Source organism: Chelonia mydas, chromosome 2 (genome assembly GCF_015237465.2).
Source record: "Chelonia mydas isolate rCheMyd1 chromosome 2, rCheMyd1.pri.v2, whole genome shotgun sequence".
NCBI lineage: Eukaryota > Metazoa > Chordata > Testudines > Cheloniidae > Chelonia > Chelonia mydas.
In genome coordinates this window covers 171619271-171638597 of record NC_057850.1, presented here as the reverse complement: position 1 = coordinate 171638597, position 19327 = coordinate 171619271, and the positions used below count along the sequence as shown (strand labels likewise).

At 43.0% G+C, this 19327-nt stretch overlaps 2 protein-coding genes across 16 annotated transcripts in view; one reads left to right on the top strand and one right to left on the bottom strand.

Annotated features, from left to right (window-relative positions):
- Positions 1 to 962: 962 nt before the first annotated feature.
- Positions 963 to 8998, bottom strand: LOC119565353 (M-phase specific PLK1 interacting protein). Its single transcript, XM_037890020.2, has 2 exons — positions 8488 to 8998; positions 963 to 3637 (listed from the first exon to the last, which is right to left on the bottom strand). The coding sequence occupies exons 1-2, from the start codon at positions 8857 to 8859 to the stop codon at positions 3434 to 3436; spliced, it is 576 nt and encodes a 191-aa protein (XP_037745948.1). The 5' UTR covers positions 8860 to 8998; the 3' UTR covers positions 963 to 3433.
- A 756-nt stretch (positions 8999 to 9754) lies between these two features.
- Positions 9755 to 19327, top strand: part of SUGCT (succinyl-CoA:glutarate-CoA transferase) — a 481412-nt gene continuing 471839 nt past the window's right edge. For 3 of the 15 annotated variants that reach the window (XM_037890011.2, XM_037890009.2, XM_037890010.2), the window contains exon 1: positions 13372 to 13730. In XM_037890011.2, coding sequence (XP_037745939.1) covers positions 13553 to 13730 — 178 coding nt within the window. In that variant the 5' untranslated portion in view covers positions 13372 to 13552. Of the gene's footprint in view, positions 9936 to 13329; positions 13731 to 19327 lie in introns of those variants that run through there. The other 12 variants (XM_043540558.1, XM_037890012.2, XM_037890013.2 and 9 more) reach the window with 8 other exon arrangements.

The following is a 19327-nucleotide window of genomic DNA, read 5'->3' as shown; positions in this document are numbered from 1 at the left end:
CAGGTGCTGCTGCGGGGAGAGTGCTGGGGGAGTCCCCTCTTCCCACCATAGCCCCAGAGCACCCTCCTGCACCCCAAACCCTTCATCCCCACCCCCCCCAGAGCCAGCGCCCCAGCCAGAGCCCTCACCCCTTGCACCTCCACCCTCTGCCCCAGCCCTGAGCCCCCTCCCACAAGAGCCCCTCAGCCCCACCCCCGCCCCATAAATTTTGTTATGTGCACCAAAATGAATGTGATGTGCCACACATCATCTCCATATTGGTGCACATAACTCAATTCATTCCGCACATGGGTGGGAAAAATTAGAGGGAACACTGATTTGTACCATGCTAGTGAGACCAATAACAATTTAACTTTAATGAGTTAAAATAGTGAATATCAATGTGTCTGTTTAGATATTTGCTTCAGAGCTTGTCAAAAGCAATTGCACTACTCTGGAGTTATGCAAAACTTGAAAAACTGAGTTAACAGCAAAGCTCCATGAACAAAGGACAAAGCAAACACAGCAGGGTAGATAATTAATTTATCAATTCAACATAAAACAAAACAGACCTAAACATAACTTACCTTAAAATGTCTGAAGTCTGCTAGGGAACAAACATTCCCCATATCCTCATTTTTTCTTTAAAGGAAGAGCCCACTCCTCAACAAAACACAGGCACCATTTTTACAGCGCTCACGAAGAGACGATGCACCTGGGCTTCCCCTATCAACTACTATTCTCAGAGCCATTCTGATATCATGCACGAGCTTCATAAACAAATAAGGAAGACACGTATTCCAGCTCCATTAGAAGCAGGTGGAGAATGTTTGCCGCATGGAAAAACGGCAAAATCCGTGGTGAAACAAGTGTTTTCAAGCTATAGAAAATAAGTCAAAGCTTAAAATTGGCTTTAAGTATATTATGTGTACAGTTACGAACAAGAATTCATGCATTTTAGTCACAGCTATTTAATAATGACATTTTGAAACAGTGATCAGTTTATTGTAGAGTAAGACCAAACTATTCACATTTTAAGAGCGTGATGGAGTTTGAGTAGTTTAGCAAAAGATTATGTTTACATTTATATTCCTTGCTAATTCTTGGCTGAGTTATTGGAGTCTGGCAGTTTGATGTACTTTATCATAAATATCAGCCAAATGCTGAAATGCACAGGAGCAGCAGCATAATAGATGGCACTGTTAAAGGCCTGTATTAGTTTAACAATACTTGAAGATATTTTCCTGAAAATTTCTTTTTCTGGAACAGCATCTACCTTCTCTGAAGTCTGAGACCCAAATCCAGAGGGAGCTGGGCTGAACTGTAAAGCCAAAGTGAAAGAAATGCATCTTTACACAGTACAATGGCAGCTGATGTACGGCTATTGTAACAAAGTCCCACCTCTTACAGTGTCTTCTGTTACGAATCCTTTCCCTTCCCAAACCCAGTTTCTTCTCATATCTGTAACTGGGAATATTTATAATTTGACTCTCTGAAGAGTATCAGATACCACCAAATCTGTTTCCCAAGAGCATAAAGCATGTTATTAAAAAGAAACTGCACTGAATTAAGTATGGAACAGTAAAAGAAAATTGACTCAGTAAAGCACCCCATAACCTTTTTGTTTGAGGTTTACAGCCCCTGTCAAATAAAAAAAGCAAAGCTTAATATTTCACATTTCATGATGAGTACATTTAACTGTTTTTAGTTCTATAAAACTTTGCACGGTTTATTTTTAAGTCATCTCAGTACTGCTGGTATGCACTGTGGATAAAAACAAGGACAGTCTAATGATACATCATCAATAAGCTGGTTAACCAAGAACCAATTCTGATTCTGGACTGAGGGTTTAAGTATTCTTGACATCAAGTAGACAGTATGGAAGAATTCTGCAAACATTTAAGGGCTATTTCACACTCCTCACTCAAGCAAAACTCCGATTATTTGAGAGCTACAACCTAGCAAGGTGTATTGAGTAGTGTCCTAAGCAGACATCCATGGATGCAATGCGTGCACACACCTAAAAATCAGAGTATGTGAATCTTACAACTACCAAAGTCATTTTTCTGAAATGTTATGAAGCACCCAAACTTAGTATCACAATTTAAAATTGACCTCAGGCTTCCTTTACTTTAGGAAGCTCTCACCCATAATCTATATTTAAAATCCATCATAACTAAGGTCAAATATTGATATTTCCAACCATAACATCTCAGGTGTATTGACAGTTTTTAGACATTACTGCAAGCATAACAAGTCATAGTAAGGGCTTGTCTAAACATGGTTTTATTCCCTATTTGTTCTGGAAATAAGAGCATCCACACAGGGATAACTCCATGTGTAGATAAGCCCTAAACAAAGCTTTCATATAACTTATGACACATTACCCATCAGGTGACAAAAAATGATAAAAAGGCTCTTGTAAGCAGAGATGTTAATCTAGTTTCTTTATCCAAGTCCAAATGCTAATGGACAATTTAAGAGTGAAGTGTTATGGTATGTACTGAAGTCAATTATCTAATCACACAAACGGAGTTTGATTCATCACCAGATCTACACTATTCTAAAAATTAGAGCAAGACGACATCTTTGCATTCATTTAATTATCCAATGTTTATGTGCAGATTAATCTTTACTTGCCAGAAGACATATGTTTGCTATAATCCATAAATTTCTTATTTTGTTTCCAAATATGAATCCTTTAAAATGCAACCAAAAAAAAAAACAAAAAAAACAAAAAAAACCCCCAAAACCCAACCCAAACATTATTACAGACGTTTATCATTCAAGAGCTGGTTTAACAAATTAAACTTTCCAAATACAATACATTTGTTTCCTGAGATGGCTAAAACTCATGTTTCACTTATTTTACACTAGAACAAACAAAAAATTGTGCACAAAATCAAAGTTTAACCACAGAATACAAGCATTATATTTACAGAATATGACTAATTTCACTAATTACTTCTTTGCCAAGTACACCTTAACAAAAAAGTCCTAAAATAATTTTTTTACATTATAAACCAAGGATTTACAGAGGGTTTTGTTTTTTGTATTTCCACACTTCATTCTAAAAACGTTGAAACATAAAAAAATACCACTTCCTAAAGGAGTTAACAATAAAAGTTAGGTTAACAATCTGGCATGGAAGAGGTAAATATATGGAAACCTGTTTTAACAGACACAAATCAATCGCTGGTGATTAAAGAACACTTTGTTCTTCAAAGCTGGTAGGCACTTCCATATAGCCAGAAATGTATATTATCCTCCACTACTTTTCCCTCCCCCATACATAAAAATATCCAATGCAGTAAAAAGAAGTCAGATAAAAGGGTGGACATTTGTACAAATAAAAGCATTAGCTAGGGTCTTGATTACTGTTCATTTTGTGTAGGTGTAAAGATTTTGTCCCAAAGTTTTCCTGACAGATGGAGTTATTTGGCTTTTAGGAATGTTAACTGAAATACCTCCCTTTTTTACCAGTATATGTTGTTTGCTCACTGCTGTATTGTTGGTTTATGTCTGTAACAGAAACTGGCTCTAGGCCAGCCCATGGGTCCTCAAGCATTGAAGGTCTGTAATAGTTTTCCACATCATTAGACACTCTTTTCCCTCTGCCATGCGCTGTACCAAATGGAGTAGATGTCCTGGGTGATCCCTTTGGAAGAAAACCATCAGGTAAAGAAACATTTAATAGACTAATTAAAACGAAAAAAGTTTTCCTCTAATGTAGCAGACCTTTCAAATTCCATCTGCTAGTGATAATTACCACTGCCATAGAGTATCTTCCTCACAGGAGTTTAGTTTGTATCTCAAGGTTCATCACAATATTTTCTTGGGAACAATGATGTACCATTATACAAGAGTAAGCTTGTCTAAAGTAAATGTTCACTTCATACTGGTATGTAACTGCAGAAAGAAACAACTGAGACTATTTTTAAATAGACTATATAGCTCTGAAACAGGTCTAATTTAAAAGCTAGGCAACAAAACTAAGAATAGATTAAAGGTCGGAAAGAGTTTACAAAGAACCATTTCCAAACAGCAAAATCTAGACACCACAAAGTATTTAAGGGCTGAGGGTTTAATCTGTGCTGTACAAAGCAGACAAAGACACAGTTGACCCAAAACACTTACAGTAAAGAACATGGTATTTGGGTTAAACCAGTTGTTTTTCAAGTTCTACATAAAAGATTCCCTTCTTTAGATAACCAAATGTGGGTATTGTTACTACATAAATCTGTTAATTAAATGCAGCGCAAACTGTTTACAATGGACTAATTATTTGTCTGTTGGTGCTTTTGAGACTTGAATTTTGTCAAAGCACAGACAATTTACATTGAAGGGACACCAACTTAATTATTCTCACTGACTACTGTTGCAAGTACATAACCTAAGAGAACTATAACAAAGATTTTACTTTGTGAATCTCACAGCATGGGTATTATTAATTTCACGCTTTCCTCTGTAAGGTTAGTTTCCTTTTGTGTATATCTAGGCCCTTCACACAGCAACAGATAAGATTTTAAACTCTCAAATTTGGCAGGAAAAACTTGGAACCAGACAAACTGCTTAGGGATGGTCTAAACAATGGCACAGAAATTATGTATCTAAAGATGACAGCAACAAGTTTTCCTTCCATACAGTGATGGCCCCTACACCTAGCCACAGAGGAGGAAGAACGGAGGATGTTGGGGACCATCCATCCTCTCCAAATTTCAATTCTAAAAATCTGTTGCTGCAAAGGGGTCGCCACAATAGGTAATTTTTTCCACAGGGCACCTGAAGTTTGATGGCACTGGAGGTACATCCCACAAATGGGAATATGCAGAAGCCACCTTGAAGAACATCTGATTTTTTTCACCCCACTCCTTATTTCTCCATGTCATCACAACTAAATTATGTGGCTATGACTAGGATCTCACAAACAGAAGAATGACTACCAGCAGAGAAGTAGAATAACAGTGATGCCACAATTTTCATATCAGTGTACCCACGTCATAAGAAAAATAAGAATATATAAACAAAAGAACAGCTGTTAATTATATTTCACAAAGCCTTCCACGAGACATTAGTAGATTTACAAGTATTCCCTGGACCAAGCCAATAAAAACTTGCAACAAAGACTGGCATTAAGAGACACTCCTTTAAGCATGCATATTAAAAAGCAAAGCTGTGTCTGCTAGACTTCAGAAGACTGATCAAAGAGATGCTTCACTTCTCTAAAATGTTGTAATCTAATTTAGTGGTTATAACACTGCTCCCAACCACCACGCCCAGAAAGTCTTTATTCTTTTTGTAACATTCTGCTTATAATTCTCAGCATTCAGAAGACAATTAATTTATCCAAACTCAAAAACTCTGACTTTGGATTTGTAGTAAATAGTTTGAAGGGATGATTGCATTGGAGAAGTGTATTTAAAATTCTAACAGGCTCATCTAGATGTGAAACTCAATCTGGAATAAGGTGGAGCATGAAGTTAGAAGGAGTTAGGCAGGAATAGTTAACTCCATGTGTTGATGTTGTTTTGGAATAAGAACCCCGTTTTGAAGTAAGCTAATGTGAAATAAAGCACTCATTCTGGAAGAGGAGCTTCCACACATTGTTAATCACAAATCACTATTCTGAAATAACTCCCTATGTATGTAGAAGTTCATATCTTAAAATATTAACCATGACAAGCATCTCCAAACACAAATAAGTGTTAATTCTTTATTGTATTACTGAGAGAGTGTGGGGAAGGGAGACAAATTTCAGAACACTTCTCTTAATGATACAGTGAAGCTATTCTCACATCAATCCTCCTTTGAATAGAAAAACCTACAGCTCCGTCTACACAGGAAAACTGTCTCTAGCTGACACGGTTTAATGCCATGATTTTAAATGTGGTAATAATGCCTAGAAAGATAGCAGTAGTCACTTCCCTTCCCTATTTCCTCTCAGTTAATGCTGAAAAGGTTTAGCTGCCAGCTCAGAGGAGCCAAGGATTTTCAACCCTTTATAGAAAGCATGATATGATACCATTTTACCAGATTTTGCACTTCCTGTAATAATACTGAAATTTTTTGTCCCATCTCCACATTTTTCCAGCCTCCACTGATGGGGGAATCAGGTTTACCATCCCTGTCAGCAATGAGACAGTTCCCTGATGGAGATAGAGCCTTTGTATTAAAAAGTCTTACTAGTGACTACTACACCGGACCCTCGCTAGAACGCACGTCTATATAGCGTGAATGCGTACATAACACGGTTGCGGCAAGGGACCCCAAATTTAATTACTTTAATTGCAATTCCTTTTAGTGTGGTCCCCGCGTTAACGTAGTATGGCGCATGGATCCCAAATTCCGCATTCTAGCAAGGGTCCGGTGTATGTCTAAACAGTTAATCAAGTTAGCATAACAAGGTGATAGTGGAAGTAGAAATACTTATGGCAGAAAACTAAGTGAAAGCTAAGTAAAGAGAAAGTCCTATTATTAGACAAGGACCGGCATTTATTCAAACTGTTTTGAAAATATAATTATAACAAATCTATACTTAATACTATTTCCCTTTAAGCTTTTTTGTCCTTTTTAAAAAAAGATTATGGTAACTGAGGGTGCAAATTCAACTATCCTCATTTTTAGTGCTTGAAAAACGCAAATATTTGGTGTTAAGTAAAAAAATCTAACAAATACGGTTAATAAGAATTGCCTTTTCTAAGTTCTGTTTCCAGACAAATGATTTTAGATGTTTTTTCTAGGTCCCTAAACTTGAGGGTGTCAGTAGTATAACAAGCTTTAGAGGTTTTGATGTGTCTCTATCAGCAATGATGGGTTTACAAGAGAGAGAGAGAATACTATTCTCTCCGACGGTAACACAAACTTTTGAACAGACAATGGAATCAAATTGCTCAGTACTCATCATTTTCTTCCCAGGGGTCATTATGAAATAGCTCTTTCCTGAACGCCGGGGTCTAATCTATTACAGACTAAGTTGTAGGGACACAGTCATGGGTAGTTACACTTTGCCACAATATAACTTCTTTCCCATGTCTATTTAGATCTCTGTACTTGTGCAACTTAAAGAACAGTTACATGTAGTTATTTTTCTAAATATTTTTAGTATCTACCAGCATGAAGTTTAAGAACAATTGTTAACTGTCCCCTCCATACCTTTTACTCATGTTAGATTTCAATCCCTTCCTCAACTACAAATTCCTACATTCTATTCATTTATTCCCACAAAGAATACATTGTAAACAAAATAACCTGATGAACAATTTTACAGAAATTCAACAAACTATCCATAATGTCCAATGCTGTAAGCATAGTCCCATGCCAATAACCACTCCGAAAAGGCAAAACCAGAGTGATTTAGCATGAAGACCCATGCACAGCTTATCAGGAACTTTTAGTAGGAATAGAAAAAGGTTTTCCAACTGAGCTGAAAACAAATATTAATTTCAGTAGTTACTGGGAACTGTATTTTGTGTGGCTTTAACACTGTTTACTTTCTACCTGATTATGTTAAAAAAAAAAAGTAGTAAATCAATGTTTGGTGGAGCGTTCTCTACACCTACACATATCAGCTATTGGGACTATGACCATGGCATTTCTATAGTGCATGTGCATTCTGGTAAAGTTAGTTCTGTACCCCATTTTAAAAAAATGACAAAGCTTATGTTATGAACTACAAAAATTATGACATTGCTAGCTAAGAAATATTTCACCTGCACAGGTGTTACTTTAACTATTAGCCCCACACAGAAACTAACTACAATTCAGAGATTAGCATAGTGATTCATCACTTTAAAATTGTAAGTTTAAAACCACAAAGCATTATTTAGACAGTATTTCACTTCTCTTTTTAAACTTCCTTTTGTAACTAGGAAAGATTTTCAACTCTGTTTAAAAACAATTTTTTTTAGTCATTTTAACAGCATCCCATGCTTGACTGTACCCATCTCCCAGTTATGTCAACTCCTCAAGTAAGAGGTCCCGGCCAAAGTTACAAACGTTCAAATTCATCTCAGCTTTTAAAAAAACAAACTAAAAACAACTTAGTAAAATGGAGAGACCGGGGGAAAAGGTAACATAAGGAAGGAGAGGGATGAGCTTGCATGGTGCTTTCTTACCCCACCCCCTCAAATGCCAGGACAGGAGGGGGGGGAGAATATTCCTGGGGTCCTTGTCTCTTCCCAGCCCCAAAGGGCCTGGAAGGGGATTCTGCTTTGCGTCAGTTTCACTCCCTTTCCGAAAATGTGGAAAGCATTGGCTGTGTGAATCAGTCTCTCTCCGCCCTCTAGTACAGGGTGGGGGTGGATTCCCTCTGTATTACACTAGTCCCTCTTTCCTGGGATCTGGTGAGGGAACCTAAGAAGTGGGGTGGAAGTTCGGGGTGGGGGGGTGGGGTGGGGCTGCTGCGTGTTTCAACCAGCCATTCATCTCCTTCCCACACGCGCACGGCGCCCACGCACCGAGGCACACAGCAGCCCCACCCGATGGCCAGGGCAGCTCCCCCGCCCATACCTGGTAGTATCTCTGGGAGCCCCGCGGCGAGGACTTGTATTGCTGCGGATGGTGCGGCGGACGCTGCTGGGCCGCGGCCGGGGACATGCTGCCGTAGGGAGCCGAGTACCTGGGGCTGGCACTGTGCGGCCTGCGCGGGCTCTGACCCCCCGGGGACGGGCTCCCGAACCGCCCGCCGCCGCCGTGGAAGTGGTGGCCTCGGGGCGAGTAGGGCCGGTGGCCGTAGGGCGGCGTGTGGTGGGGGCTCCCGTAGCCCCGCGGGGAGGGCGGCATAGGGCCCCCGCCGGATGGAGGGCTCCGAAAGCCGCCGCCGCCCCAGGGCCCCCCGCCCGGGTACGGGGGCGTGGGGGGGCGGAAGCTCTGTCGGTGCATGGCTCCGGCTCCCGCTGCGGCCTCAGAGCCCCGAGCCGGGAAACGAACGAAAAGTGCGCAACGGCCCCTCCTAACCGCCGGAGAGAGACACGGCGAGGGCGTGCGTGCGCGCGCGGCTCGCTGCGACGCTGCTCGCTGGGGCCCGACGCGCCCTGTGCCGCGGCCAGGAGGTTCCGGGTTCGGAGGTTCCGGGGAGGCAGAAAGGAAGCGGGGGACAGAGTGCACCGCGCGAGCTTTCCGGGCAGTCTGGGCACTGGGGTCCCGGGGGAGGCGGCAGCCGCCGCCGCCGCCAGCGCGGAGAGGCACCCAGCCGTGCCCCGCAGCAGGGTGGGCAAGGGTTGGCTGAAGACGCCGAAGGTGGAGCTCTCCTCGCAGGATAAGGCCTCTCGTGTTCTCACAGCTGGCTCCGCATGGATGGTGAAGCCCCATCCCCAAAGCAGACGGTGCCCTGTGGCTGACGCACCCTCCCGGGCTGGGCCTACCCGCCACACCCAGAACAGCTGTGTTTTATCAGTTCGAATCCATGTCAACAGCAGAGGCACTTAAATCAACCTCTGTTTTGGACAGATTTAGGAAGAAAAAAGGACCAAAAGGAGAGCTCCCTGACTTGGGTAAAAAGAAAAGGAGGACTTGTGGCACCTTAGAGACTAACCAGTTTATTTGAGCATGAGCTTTCGTGAGCTACAGCTCACTTAATCGGATGCATAGCATATCGTGGAAACTGCAGAAGACCAGGCATCACTGCTCCGGCTTCTCCTTGGCTGGCGCACTGAGAGCTTACCCGCTCCTGCTTCAACCTACTTTAACCACGGGTTCAAAATAAGAAAAGGAGTACTTGTGGCACCTCTAGAGACTAACCAATTTATTTGAGCATGCTCAAATAAATTGGTTAGTCTCTAAGGTGCCACAAGTATTCCTTTTCTTTTCGCGAATGCAGACTAACACGGCTGCTACTCTGAAACCTGGTTCAAAATAAGATCCCATCTGCCCTAGTGGGTTTCTTCAGGCTGGGTTCCACTTGATGGAAGTTCAGTGCCCCCGGCTCTTCAGGATTACTTTCTCCTGCTGGGGCTCAGGTACCCTGCTCTCTGGCCTTTTGGCTGCATAGATCAGCTTCTTGTTGTTTTTAATGTGATAGTCTTCCCAGTACAACCAAATCTTCCTAGTATTTTTCCTTGTCCTTTCAGACATGCTTTGATTAGTGAAATAGTTAACAACATTGACATTTAAATTATCACTGGGAATCTGAGGTGTGAACTACCACACTGAGTTGAATGGGGCTGCTCCCACATCAGAGCTATTGTTTCAGGCTCTGCAGATTCAGGGTTTGTGTACACTTGAAATGCTACAGCTGCAGTGCTGAAGCCCTTCCGTGTAGACACTACTTATATTGAAGGGAGAGTTTTCCCATCTGTGTAGGCAATCCACCCCCTGGAGAGTGGGTAGCTAGGTCAAAGAATTCTTCTGTTGAGCTACTGTGGTTTACACTCGAGGTTAGGTCAGCTTAACTATGTCATAGAATCATAGGATTAGCCAGGACCATGTCTGCAAGGGTCATCTAGTCTAACCTCCATCCAAGACATAACTTCATTTCAGTGTTATGGTGGCTCTTTAATGTAGGTTAAATTAATGGAGAAGTGTAGCCCCTTTATATGAACCTTCCAAGACTCTAGCATTGCTTTGAGAACTCGGGCCTCAATGCTGCGCTCTGTGTGAGTGGACCAATGCATAGCCCCATTTCCGCTTCAGCATGAGTGCCTATAACTTTGTTATCTATCATTTATGTGTTAAAATTTGTAGTGTTGAAGTTAATTTAATCTTTTGCATTTTTTAAAAGAGCTAAGCAAAAAGAAATTACAAATGTAAGCCATCAATTGCTGCATTTTGTAAACCAACCTTGCAGAAAACCATTTCAAACCAAACAAAAGTAACAGATAACCTGTTTATCTCAAAGAAGTTTAAACTGTGCTTGTCATGGTTTTTTCCCCCACTCTGAACTCTAGGGTACAGATGTGGGGACCTGCATGAAAGACTCCCTAAGCTTACTCTTACCAGCTTAGGTTAAAAACTTCCCGAAGGTACAAACTTTGCCTTGTCTTTGAACCTTATGCTGCCACCACCAAGCGTGTTAAACGGGGAAAGAGCCCGCTTGGAGATGTCTTCCCCCAAAATATCCCCCCCCAAGCCCTACACCCCCTTTCCTGGAAAAGGCTTGATAAAAATCCTCACCATTTTGTACAGGTGAACACACCCAAACCCTTGGATCTTAAGAACAATGAAAAAACCAATCAGGTTCTTAAAAGAAGAATTTTAATGAAAGAAAAGATAAAAGAATCACCTCTGTAAAATCAGGATGGTAAATATCTTACAGGGTAATCAGATTCAAAACATAGAGAATCCCTCTAGGCAAAATTTTAACTTACAAAAAGAGACAAAAACAGGACTATACATTCCATTCAGCACAGCGTATTTTACCAGCCATTAAACAAAAGGAAATCTAACGCATTTCTAGCTAGATTACTTACTAAGTAAACAGTTTCTGAGACTGCATTCCTGATCTGTTCCCAGCAAAAGCGTCAGACAGACCCTTTGTTTTCACCCTCCAGCTTTGAAAGTATCTTGTCTCCTCATTGATCATTTTGGTCAGGTGCCAGCGAGGTTATCTTAGCTTCTTAACCCTTTACAGGTGAAAAGGTTTTGCCTCTGGTCAGTAGGGATTTTATAGCACTGGGGACAGAAAGGTGGTTACCCTTCCCTTTATTTTTATGACAGTGCTCCATGTGAAAGAGGTCCTAACTTTACAGTGATTGTATTAAACTAATGCTTTGTTGCTTCATTTCCCCCACAATAGCGCAAATTGTTGATTTCCAACAAAATATTTGTGAGAATCAGCAGCAGATATGTTCTGTGATAGGTTTACCTACCTATTTCTGTGTCTATCAACGTATATGGTTTAATCACTGTAGTACCTGAATGCCTCTCAAACATATAAAAGTACAAATAACAGTAATAAACTTTGTTTCCCACCCTGTACAACAGGGGTGGGCAAACTTTTTGGCCCGAGGGCCACATCAGGGTGTGAAACTGTATGGAGGGCTGGGAAGGGAAGGCTGTGCCTCCCCAATGGCCTGACCCCCACCCGCTATCTGACCCCTCCCACTTCCCAACCCCTGACTGCCCCCATCAGAACCCTCCACCCATCCAATCCCCCCTGCTCCTTGTCCCCTGACCGTCCCCTCCCGGGACCCCCCCCAACCGCCCCCCAGGATCCCACCCCCATCCAATCCCCCCTGTTCCCCCCCTGCCTCCCCCATAACCTCTGCCCTATCCAATCGCCCCCTGTCCCCTGACTACCCCCCAGAACCCCTTGCCCCATATCCAACCCCCAGGCCCTGGCCCCTTTACCATGCCGCTCAGAGCAGCATGTCTGGAGCCATGCCGCCTGGCCAGAGCCAGACATGCTGCCATGCTGCCCAGAGTGCTGGCAGCGCGGTGCGCTGAGGCTGCCGGGGAGAGGGAATAGCAGTGGAGGGGCCGGGGGCTAGCCTTCCCGACCAGGAGCTCAGGAGCCGGGCAGGATGGTCCTGCGGGCCGGATGTGTCCTGCGGGCCGTAGTTTGCCCACCTCTGCTGTACAAGAAGCTCTGAAAGTTGTTCAACAAAGGTATGCTAGAGTTGAAACTTGGTAAACTTTCTCTGGAAAAAAATAAGATGCATCTCTTTATTCAGGCTGATTAAATGCAACTGGTGAAACTCTCCTCTTATCATCCTCTGGCAACATATCCCAGAGGATGATCATCAGTTTCTAGGCCAGTAAGGAATTTCCTTCCTTACTGGGGGAAAAGTAGAATACATTTGTGAGCTATATATTTTAAAGGATGCTCTGGTAACTTCATGATGGATGCTTTACAAATGCATAGGATGAATATGCCAACTCTAGTTTTACACAAAATAAATTAGTACAAGAGGGATTCTCCCTAACTATTTGCTCAACCAGGCAGAATAAAACTTCACAGGGGCAAAATTTATGCACTCTGGGTTTATGTGAAGCAGCAGTGCTCAGGCTGATTTAGCAGAGGGGCAATACAAAGCACAAATTTCGCCTCTGGGATAAAAATGTACTAGAAAGCCACCTAAGTCTCCATCTTTCCTAGAAGAGTAAAGCCATAAACCACAGTGAAACCAAGTCTGAGAACTCCCTGACCATGACTGAGGGTGAGGGTTTTCCCCACAAGGTTAAACCCTATCTTCCCTCTCCTGAACTTCCCACTACCACAAGGAAAGGTGGGATTATGCTTGCATTCACAGAGACGGGACCAGGAGACATTTAGCGTCGCGCGTGCGTAGTACGCAAAGCTGGGAACATTTTCACTCTCCGAGAAAAAAATGGGAGAGACAGTGAAAACTACGCTTGCGCAGTGCAAAAGGGTGGGAGAATTTCCGTGGGGAAGGGGTAGGCAGGAAGCGGTGTAGCACTGCGACTGCGCAGTACACAGGACTGGGACCTTTTTCACACACACGGAGGTGGGGAGGGGCCGAGTCAAATTGGACAGTGACGCTCCTCCTCCAGTCCTCTTCCTCGAGTGCCTGCGGCTCTGACAGCGGTCGCAGTGAGTCTGTCCTGCACCTCAATACCTAGCCCACCGTGCCTTCGAGGCGTCTGATTGTCCCGGCTCGGGCTGGCAGCCGCAGCAATGTTGAGCGCTGTGCTGGGAAGGGGGAGTTGCTCCTGTGTCAGGCGCAGGAGGAGTCTGTGCCCCACACTCCCTAGCAGCAGTGGCTGCTCTGCCTCTCCCCTCTGCCCCAGCCCTCTGAGAATCCTCTCCTCACCTAGCAGCAGCAGAGGGGTGCAGGGAAGCTCTCTCCAGCCAGGTAGCCACTTCTTTTAAACTCTTAATTTAATAAACCACTTGTTTTATCTGGCATGGACACCATGGGTCGTGTGTAGCATGTAACACGTGCGCAGGGCTGTGGAAAGGAATCAAAGTCCAGGAGAAGTTTTACTTAAAAGTATCTCAGAGCAAGCGTCTCTTCATACTATTATTTATGTAATTAGGTAAGAGACCTTTGCCAAACGATCAACATGTTTCCTGCCCTAGCGGTTTTAGTTTAGAAAAACACAAGCTTTTACAGAGCAGGCTGATAAGGGACAATCCAACATAAATATGTGCTTGGTTGAGAATTATGCTATACGTGTGATGTGCTTTAATAAAATCTTTCATGTCCTCAAAGGTTCTGAGAGCGCCACAAACACTGAAATGCAACTACCTCTAGGGCTGCAGATACCAAGGGAAACTTCGGCTCTTAGGAAAAATATGATGAAATATTTTAATGTCCATGCAGGACATGAATATATGACACTAATAATAACATCTTGCAACTATAGCAGACTGAATTCACATAGATTTCTAGATAGTTTTCTTTGTCCCCTAGCATTTTAAGGAAATTTATTCTGTTTTTTATTGTTTATCTGAAATTGGACTTTACACTTTTGCTGCAGCATTACCAATCCCATAACTGTCTTGACTGCAAATGATTTATTTTTTCTAAATGAAAATGTACATCTGGAGTTAGGGGTATAATTTTCCACAGTGGCTGAGGAAGAACTCAAAAGGTTCTGATTATAATGCAGACTTTGCAGAGTGGTCAATGAATGTGTGCAGGTTGCAAAAAATAAAGAGAGAATCTTGGGAGGGGCTGGAGCCCAAGAAGAACTAATTATCAGACTACTAACAGCAATATATAGAGAAAGTGTTGCACTTTCTAGTTCAGATATTAAAGCTGTTTGTTTGTTTGCATTTTATGGGCAAACAACCCATTTTGTGAGCTTCCTATTATTTAACAAAACTTTTCACTGTTTGGGGATTTCCTAGTGGATTCACTCTCTCTTTTCCTGCAAGCTCTATTTTTATCTTTAATAAAAAAAAACAACAACCCTATCTTCTGGTGGCCATTTAATAAGTGGAATTGATTTGCTCATTTCCCAATCTGTTTCAAATACCAAATGCAAATATAAGCAGCTGAACTAGAATGATCACTCCGCAGCAGTAGCTTATATTTTCACTGTTCATCCAACTTGATTGCTGGTGCAAGTGGGCGCATTGACGCTACATCTACTTACACAAGGAGTGAATGTGGACACTGGAGGCAGTCTGCATGAATGAGAGGATATCCACTTTGCAATTTGGTGGGGAGGAGGGCTTGATTCTCCTCACTTGCCCAGATATAAATCAGAAGTAACTTAATTGAAGACAGTGGAGCAGCACTGGTGTAAAAGTGATGTGAGAGAAGAATCAAGCCCACAGAATGCTTCATTTTGTCCCCTTTCTCCTATATCCGCCCCTGTTTTAAAATGTAAAAGAAAACCCTAAGATCTTCAGGATTAAAAGTAGTACGAATCTGTTCTACTATGAAATAACTTCTGGGTTTGTTTTTGTTAATGTTGTAATAAGGTAAGCTAACACACCTGACATGATCCTGCCTGTGTAAAGTGTACTAAATGTAACGTGGGGGAGACTTCAGTTTAAAATGCCATCAGAGTCTACAAAGTTTGAGTGTGCCTGTTTGTTTTTTTCTCAATAAGAGCTACTTGTAATAGAGGTCGATATGTTTGTCCAGTTTATTATAGGAATAAACAGTCTGCAAGTATGGTTTAGTTATATACCTGAGAGAGAGGAATTCTTGCAGTAGTTGAGCTATAGGATTAATTCAATAAAAAGTGAACTTGGCACTATTTGGTTTAATTAAGAAATCAATAACTGGCACAGGAGGGGATGAAGATGGGGGATGATACTGGGATAGTAGGACTCAGGGAATGGTTTTGCAGTGTTCATATGACTAGTGTATTAGAACTGTTATTTCTCTGGTGATCAAGTGGGCATGGATCACGCGTATCATGTAAAATCAGTCTGCAGCTCGTTGGCTTACTATCAGAAAGCAAAACTGAGGCTTCATGAAAAGAAAAGGAGTACTTGTGGCACCTTAGAGACTAACCAATTTATTTGAGCATAAGCTTTCATGAGCTACAGCTCACTTCATCGGATGCATAAAAGTGGAAAATGCAGTGAGGATGTTTTTATACACACAGATCATGGAAAAATGGGTGTTTATCACTTCAGAAGGTTTTCTCTCCCCCTCCCGGCCCCTCCGAGCCCTGCAGCCATGTGCCACCCCGCACCCCCTTCGCCAGGAAGCCAATGCGCTTTGCCCCCCTCCCCCGCGGGCCCGAGGCCCTCACTGTCCGGCCGGAACTCGAACTCCAGGAACTCGTGGCCGAATTTCCCCTTGTGCCCCACGTAATAGCGCAGACTAACACGGCTCCTACTCTGAAACCTGTCATTATGTAAGGAACTGCATTTAGCCATATGGAGTGGAAATCCATCAACTGCATGAAAAGACTTGTACAGATACAGACAGACATCATCTTCCTCTCCAAATGCACCAAAAGGATTGAAGGTAAAAAATCCATTACAACCTACATACCACACAGACTATGCTGACAGCTTGTGCCACACGCTCTCAAAGAAACTGCGGAACCACCTGATCAATATCCTGTACAGCATACAGGGAAAGATTAAGAATGAGCTCTCAAAACTGGATACTCTCATAAAAAACCAACCTTCCACACAAACTTCCTCGTGACTGGACTTTACTAAAACTAGACAAGCCATTTACAACACACACTTTGTTTCTCTACAAAAGAAAAAGGACACTAAACTTTCTAAACTACTACATGCCACAAGGGGCCACAGCAATGGTTCCCTCAACCCACCCAGTAATATTGTTAAACTATCCAACTATACTCTTAGCCCAGCAGAAGAAGCTGTCCTATCTCAGGGCCTCTCCTTCTGCCCCTCCACCCCCACGAACATGATACAGTTCTGTGGTGACCTAGAATCCTATTTTCCACGTCTCTGACTCAAGGAATATTTCCAACACTCCTCTGAACAACATACTAATCCACAGAGACTTTCCTACCAACACTACAAAAAGAAGGATTCTAGGTGGACTCCTCCTGAAGGTCGAGACAGCAGACTGGACTTCTACATAGAGTGCTTCCGCCGACTTGCCCGGGCTGAAATTGTGGAAAAGCAGCATCACTTGCCCCACAACCTCAGCCGTGCAGAACACAATGCCATCCACAGCTTCAGAAACAACTCTGACATCATAATCAAAAAGGCTGACAAAGGAGGTGCTGTTGTCATCATGATTAGGTCAGAATATGAACAAGAGGCTGCTCGGCAGCTCTCCAACACCACTTTCTACAAGCCATTACCCTCTGATCCCACTGAGAGTTCCCAAAAGAAACTACAGCATTTGCTCAAGAAACTCCCTGAAAAAGCACAAGATCAAATCTGCACAGACACACCCCTGGAACCCCGACCTAGGATATTCTATCTACTACCCAAGATCCATAAACCTGGAAATCCTGGGTGCCCCATCATCTCAGGCATTGGCACCCTGACAGCAGGATTGTCTGGCTATGTAGACTCCCTCCTCAGTCCCTACGCTACCAGCACTCCCAGCTATCTTCGAGACACCACTGACTTCCTAAGGAAACTACAATCCATCGGTGATCTTCCTGAATATACCGTCCTGGCCACTATGGATGTAGAAGCCCTCTACACCAACATTCCACACAAAGATGGACTACTAGCTGTCAGGAACACTATCCCCGATAATGTCACGGCTAACCTGGTGGCTGAACTTTGTGACTTTGTCCTCACCCATAACTATTTCACATTTGGAGACAATGTATACCTTCAAATCAGCGGCATTGCTATGGATACCCGCATGGCCCCACAGTATGCCAACATTTTTATGACTGACTTAGAACAACGCTTCCTCAGCTCTCGTCCCCTAACACTCCTACTCTACTTGCGCTATATTGATGACATCTTCATCATCTGGACCCATGGAAAAGAAGCCCTTGAGGAATTCCACCATGATTTCAACAATTTCCATCCCACCATCAGCCTCAGCCTGGACCAGTCCACACAAGAGATCCACTTCCTGGACACTACAGTGCTAATAAGCGATGGTCACGTAAACACCACCCTATACCGGAAACCTACTGACCACTATTCCTACCTACATGCCTCCATTTTTCACCCAGACCACACCACACGATCCATTGTCTATAGCCACGCTCTACGATACAACCGCATTTGCTCCAACCCCTCAGACAGAGACAAACACCTACAAGATCTCTATCAAGCACTCTTACAACTACAATACCCACCTGCTGAAGTGAAGAAACAGATTGATAGAGCCAGAAGAGTACCCAGAAGTCACCTACTACAGGACAGGCCCAACAAAGAAAATAACAGAACACCACTAGCCATCACCTTCAGCCCCCAACTAAAACCTCTCCAACGCATTATCAAGGATCTACAACCTATCCTGAAGGACGACCCATCACTCTCACAAATCTTGGGAGACAGGCCAGTCCTTGCCTACAGACAGCCCCCCAACCTGAAGCAAATACTCACCAGCAACCACATACCACACAACAGAACCACTAACCCAGGAACCTATCCTTGCAACAAAGCCCACTGCCAACTGTGCCCACATATCGATTCAGGGGACACCATCACAGGGCCTAATCACATGAGCCACACTGTCAGAGGCTCGTTCACTGGCACATCTACCAATGTGATCTATGCCATCATGTGCCAGCAATGCCCCTCTGCCATGTACATTGGTTAAACTGGACAGTCTCTACGTAAAAGAATAAATGGACACAAATCAGATGTCAAGAATTATAACATTCATAAACCAGTCAGAGAACATTTCAATCTCTCTGGTCACACGATTACAGACATGAAAGTTGCGATATTACAGCAGAAAAACTTCAAAACCAGACTCCAGCGAGAGACTGCTGAATTGGAATTCATTTGCAAATTGGATGCAATTAACTTAGGCTTGAATAGAGACTGGGAGTGGCTAAGTCATTATGCAAGGTAACCTATTTCCCCTTGTTTTTTCCTACCCCCACCCCTGCCTCAGACGTTCTTGTTAAACCCTGGATTTGTGCTGGAAATGGCCCACCTTGATTATCATACACATTGTAAGGAGAGTGATCACTTTAGATAAGCTATTACCAGCAGGAGAGTGGGGTGGGGGGAGAGAAAACCTTTTGAAGTGATAAACACCCATTTTTTTCATGATCTGTGTGTATCAACACATCCTCACTGTATTTTCCACTTTTATGCATCCAATGAAGTGAGCTGTAGCTCATGAAAGCTTATGCTCAAATAAATTGGTTAGTCTCTAAGGTGCCACAAGTACTCCTTTTTGCGAATACAGACTAACACGGCTGCTACTCTGAAACCTGAGGCTTCATGTAAATTCATAGATGATTAGCAAGAGTAGTTTCACTTGCTGGCATTTCTTCCGAAACTTTCTGAACCAAGCTTTTGATCTAGCTTCTACGGACCTTCCCTTCGCCTCTATTTCTTTGTCACTGG

Bases quoted from the DNA above. Each gene is read 5' to 3' on its own strand.
- LOC119565353 (XM_037890020.2), bottom strand. From the start codon at position 8,859: ATGCACCGACAGAGCTTCCGCCCCCCCACGCCCCCGTACCCGGGCGGG. The intron at 3,638-8,487 runs GTATGGGCGGGG...TTTCTTCCAAAG, and splicing joins GCTCCCAGAGATACTACCAG to GGATCACCCAGGACATCTAC.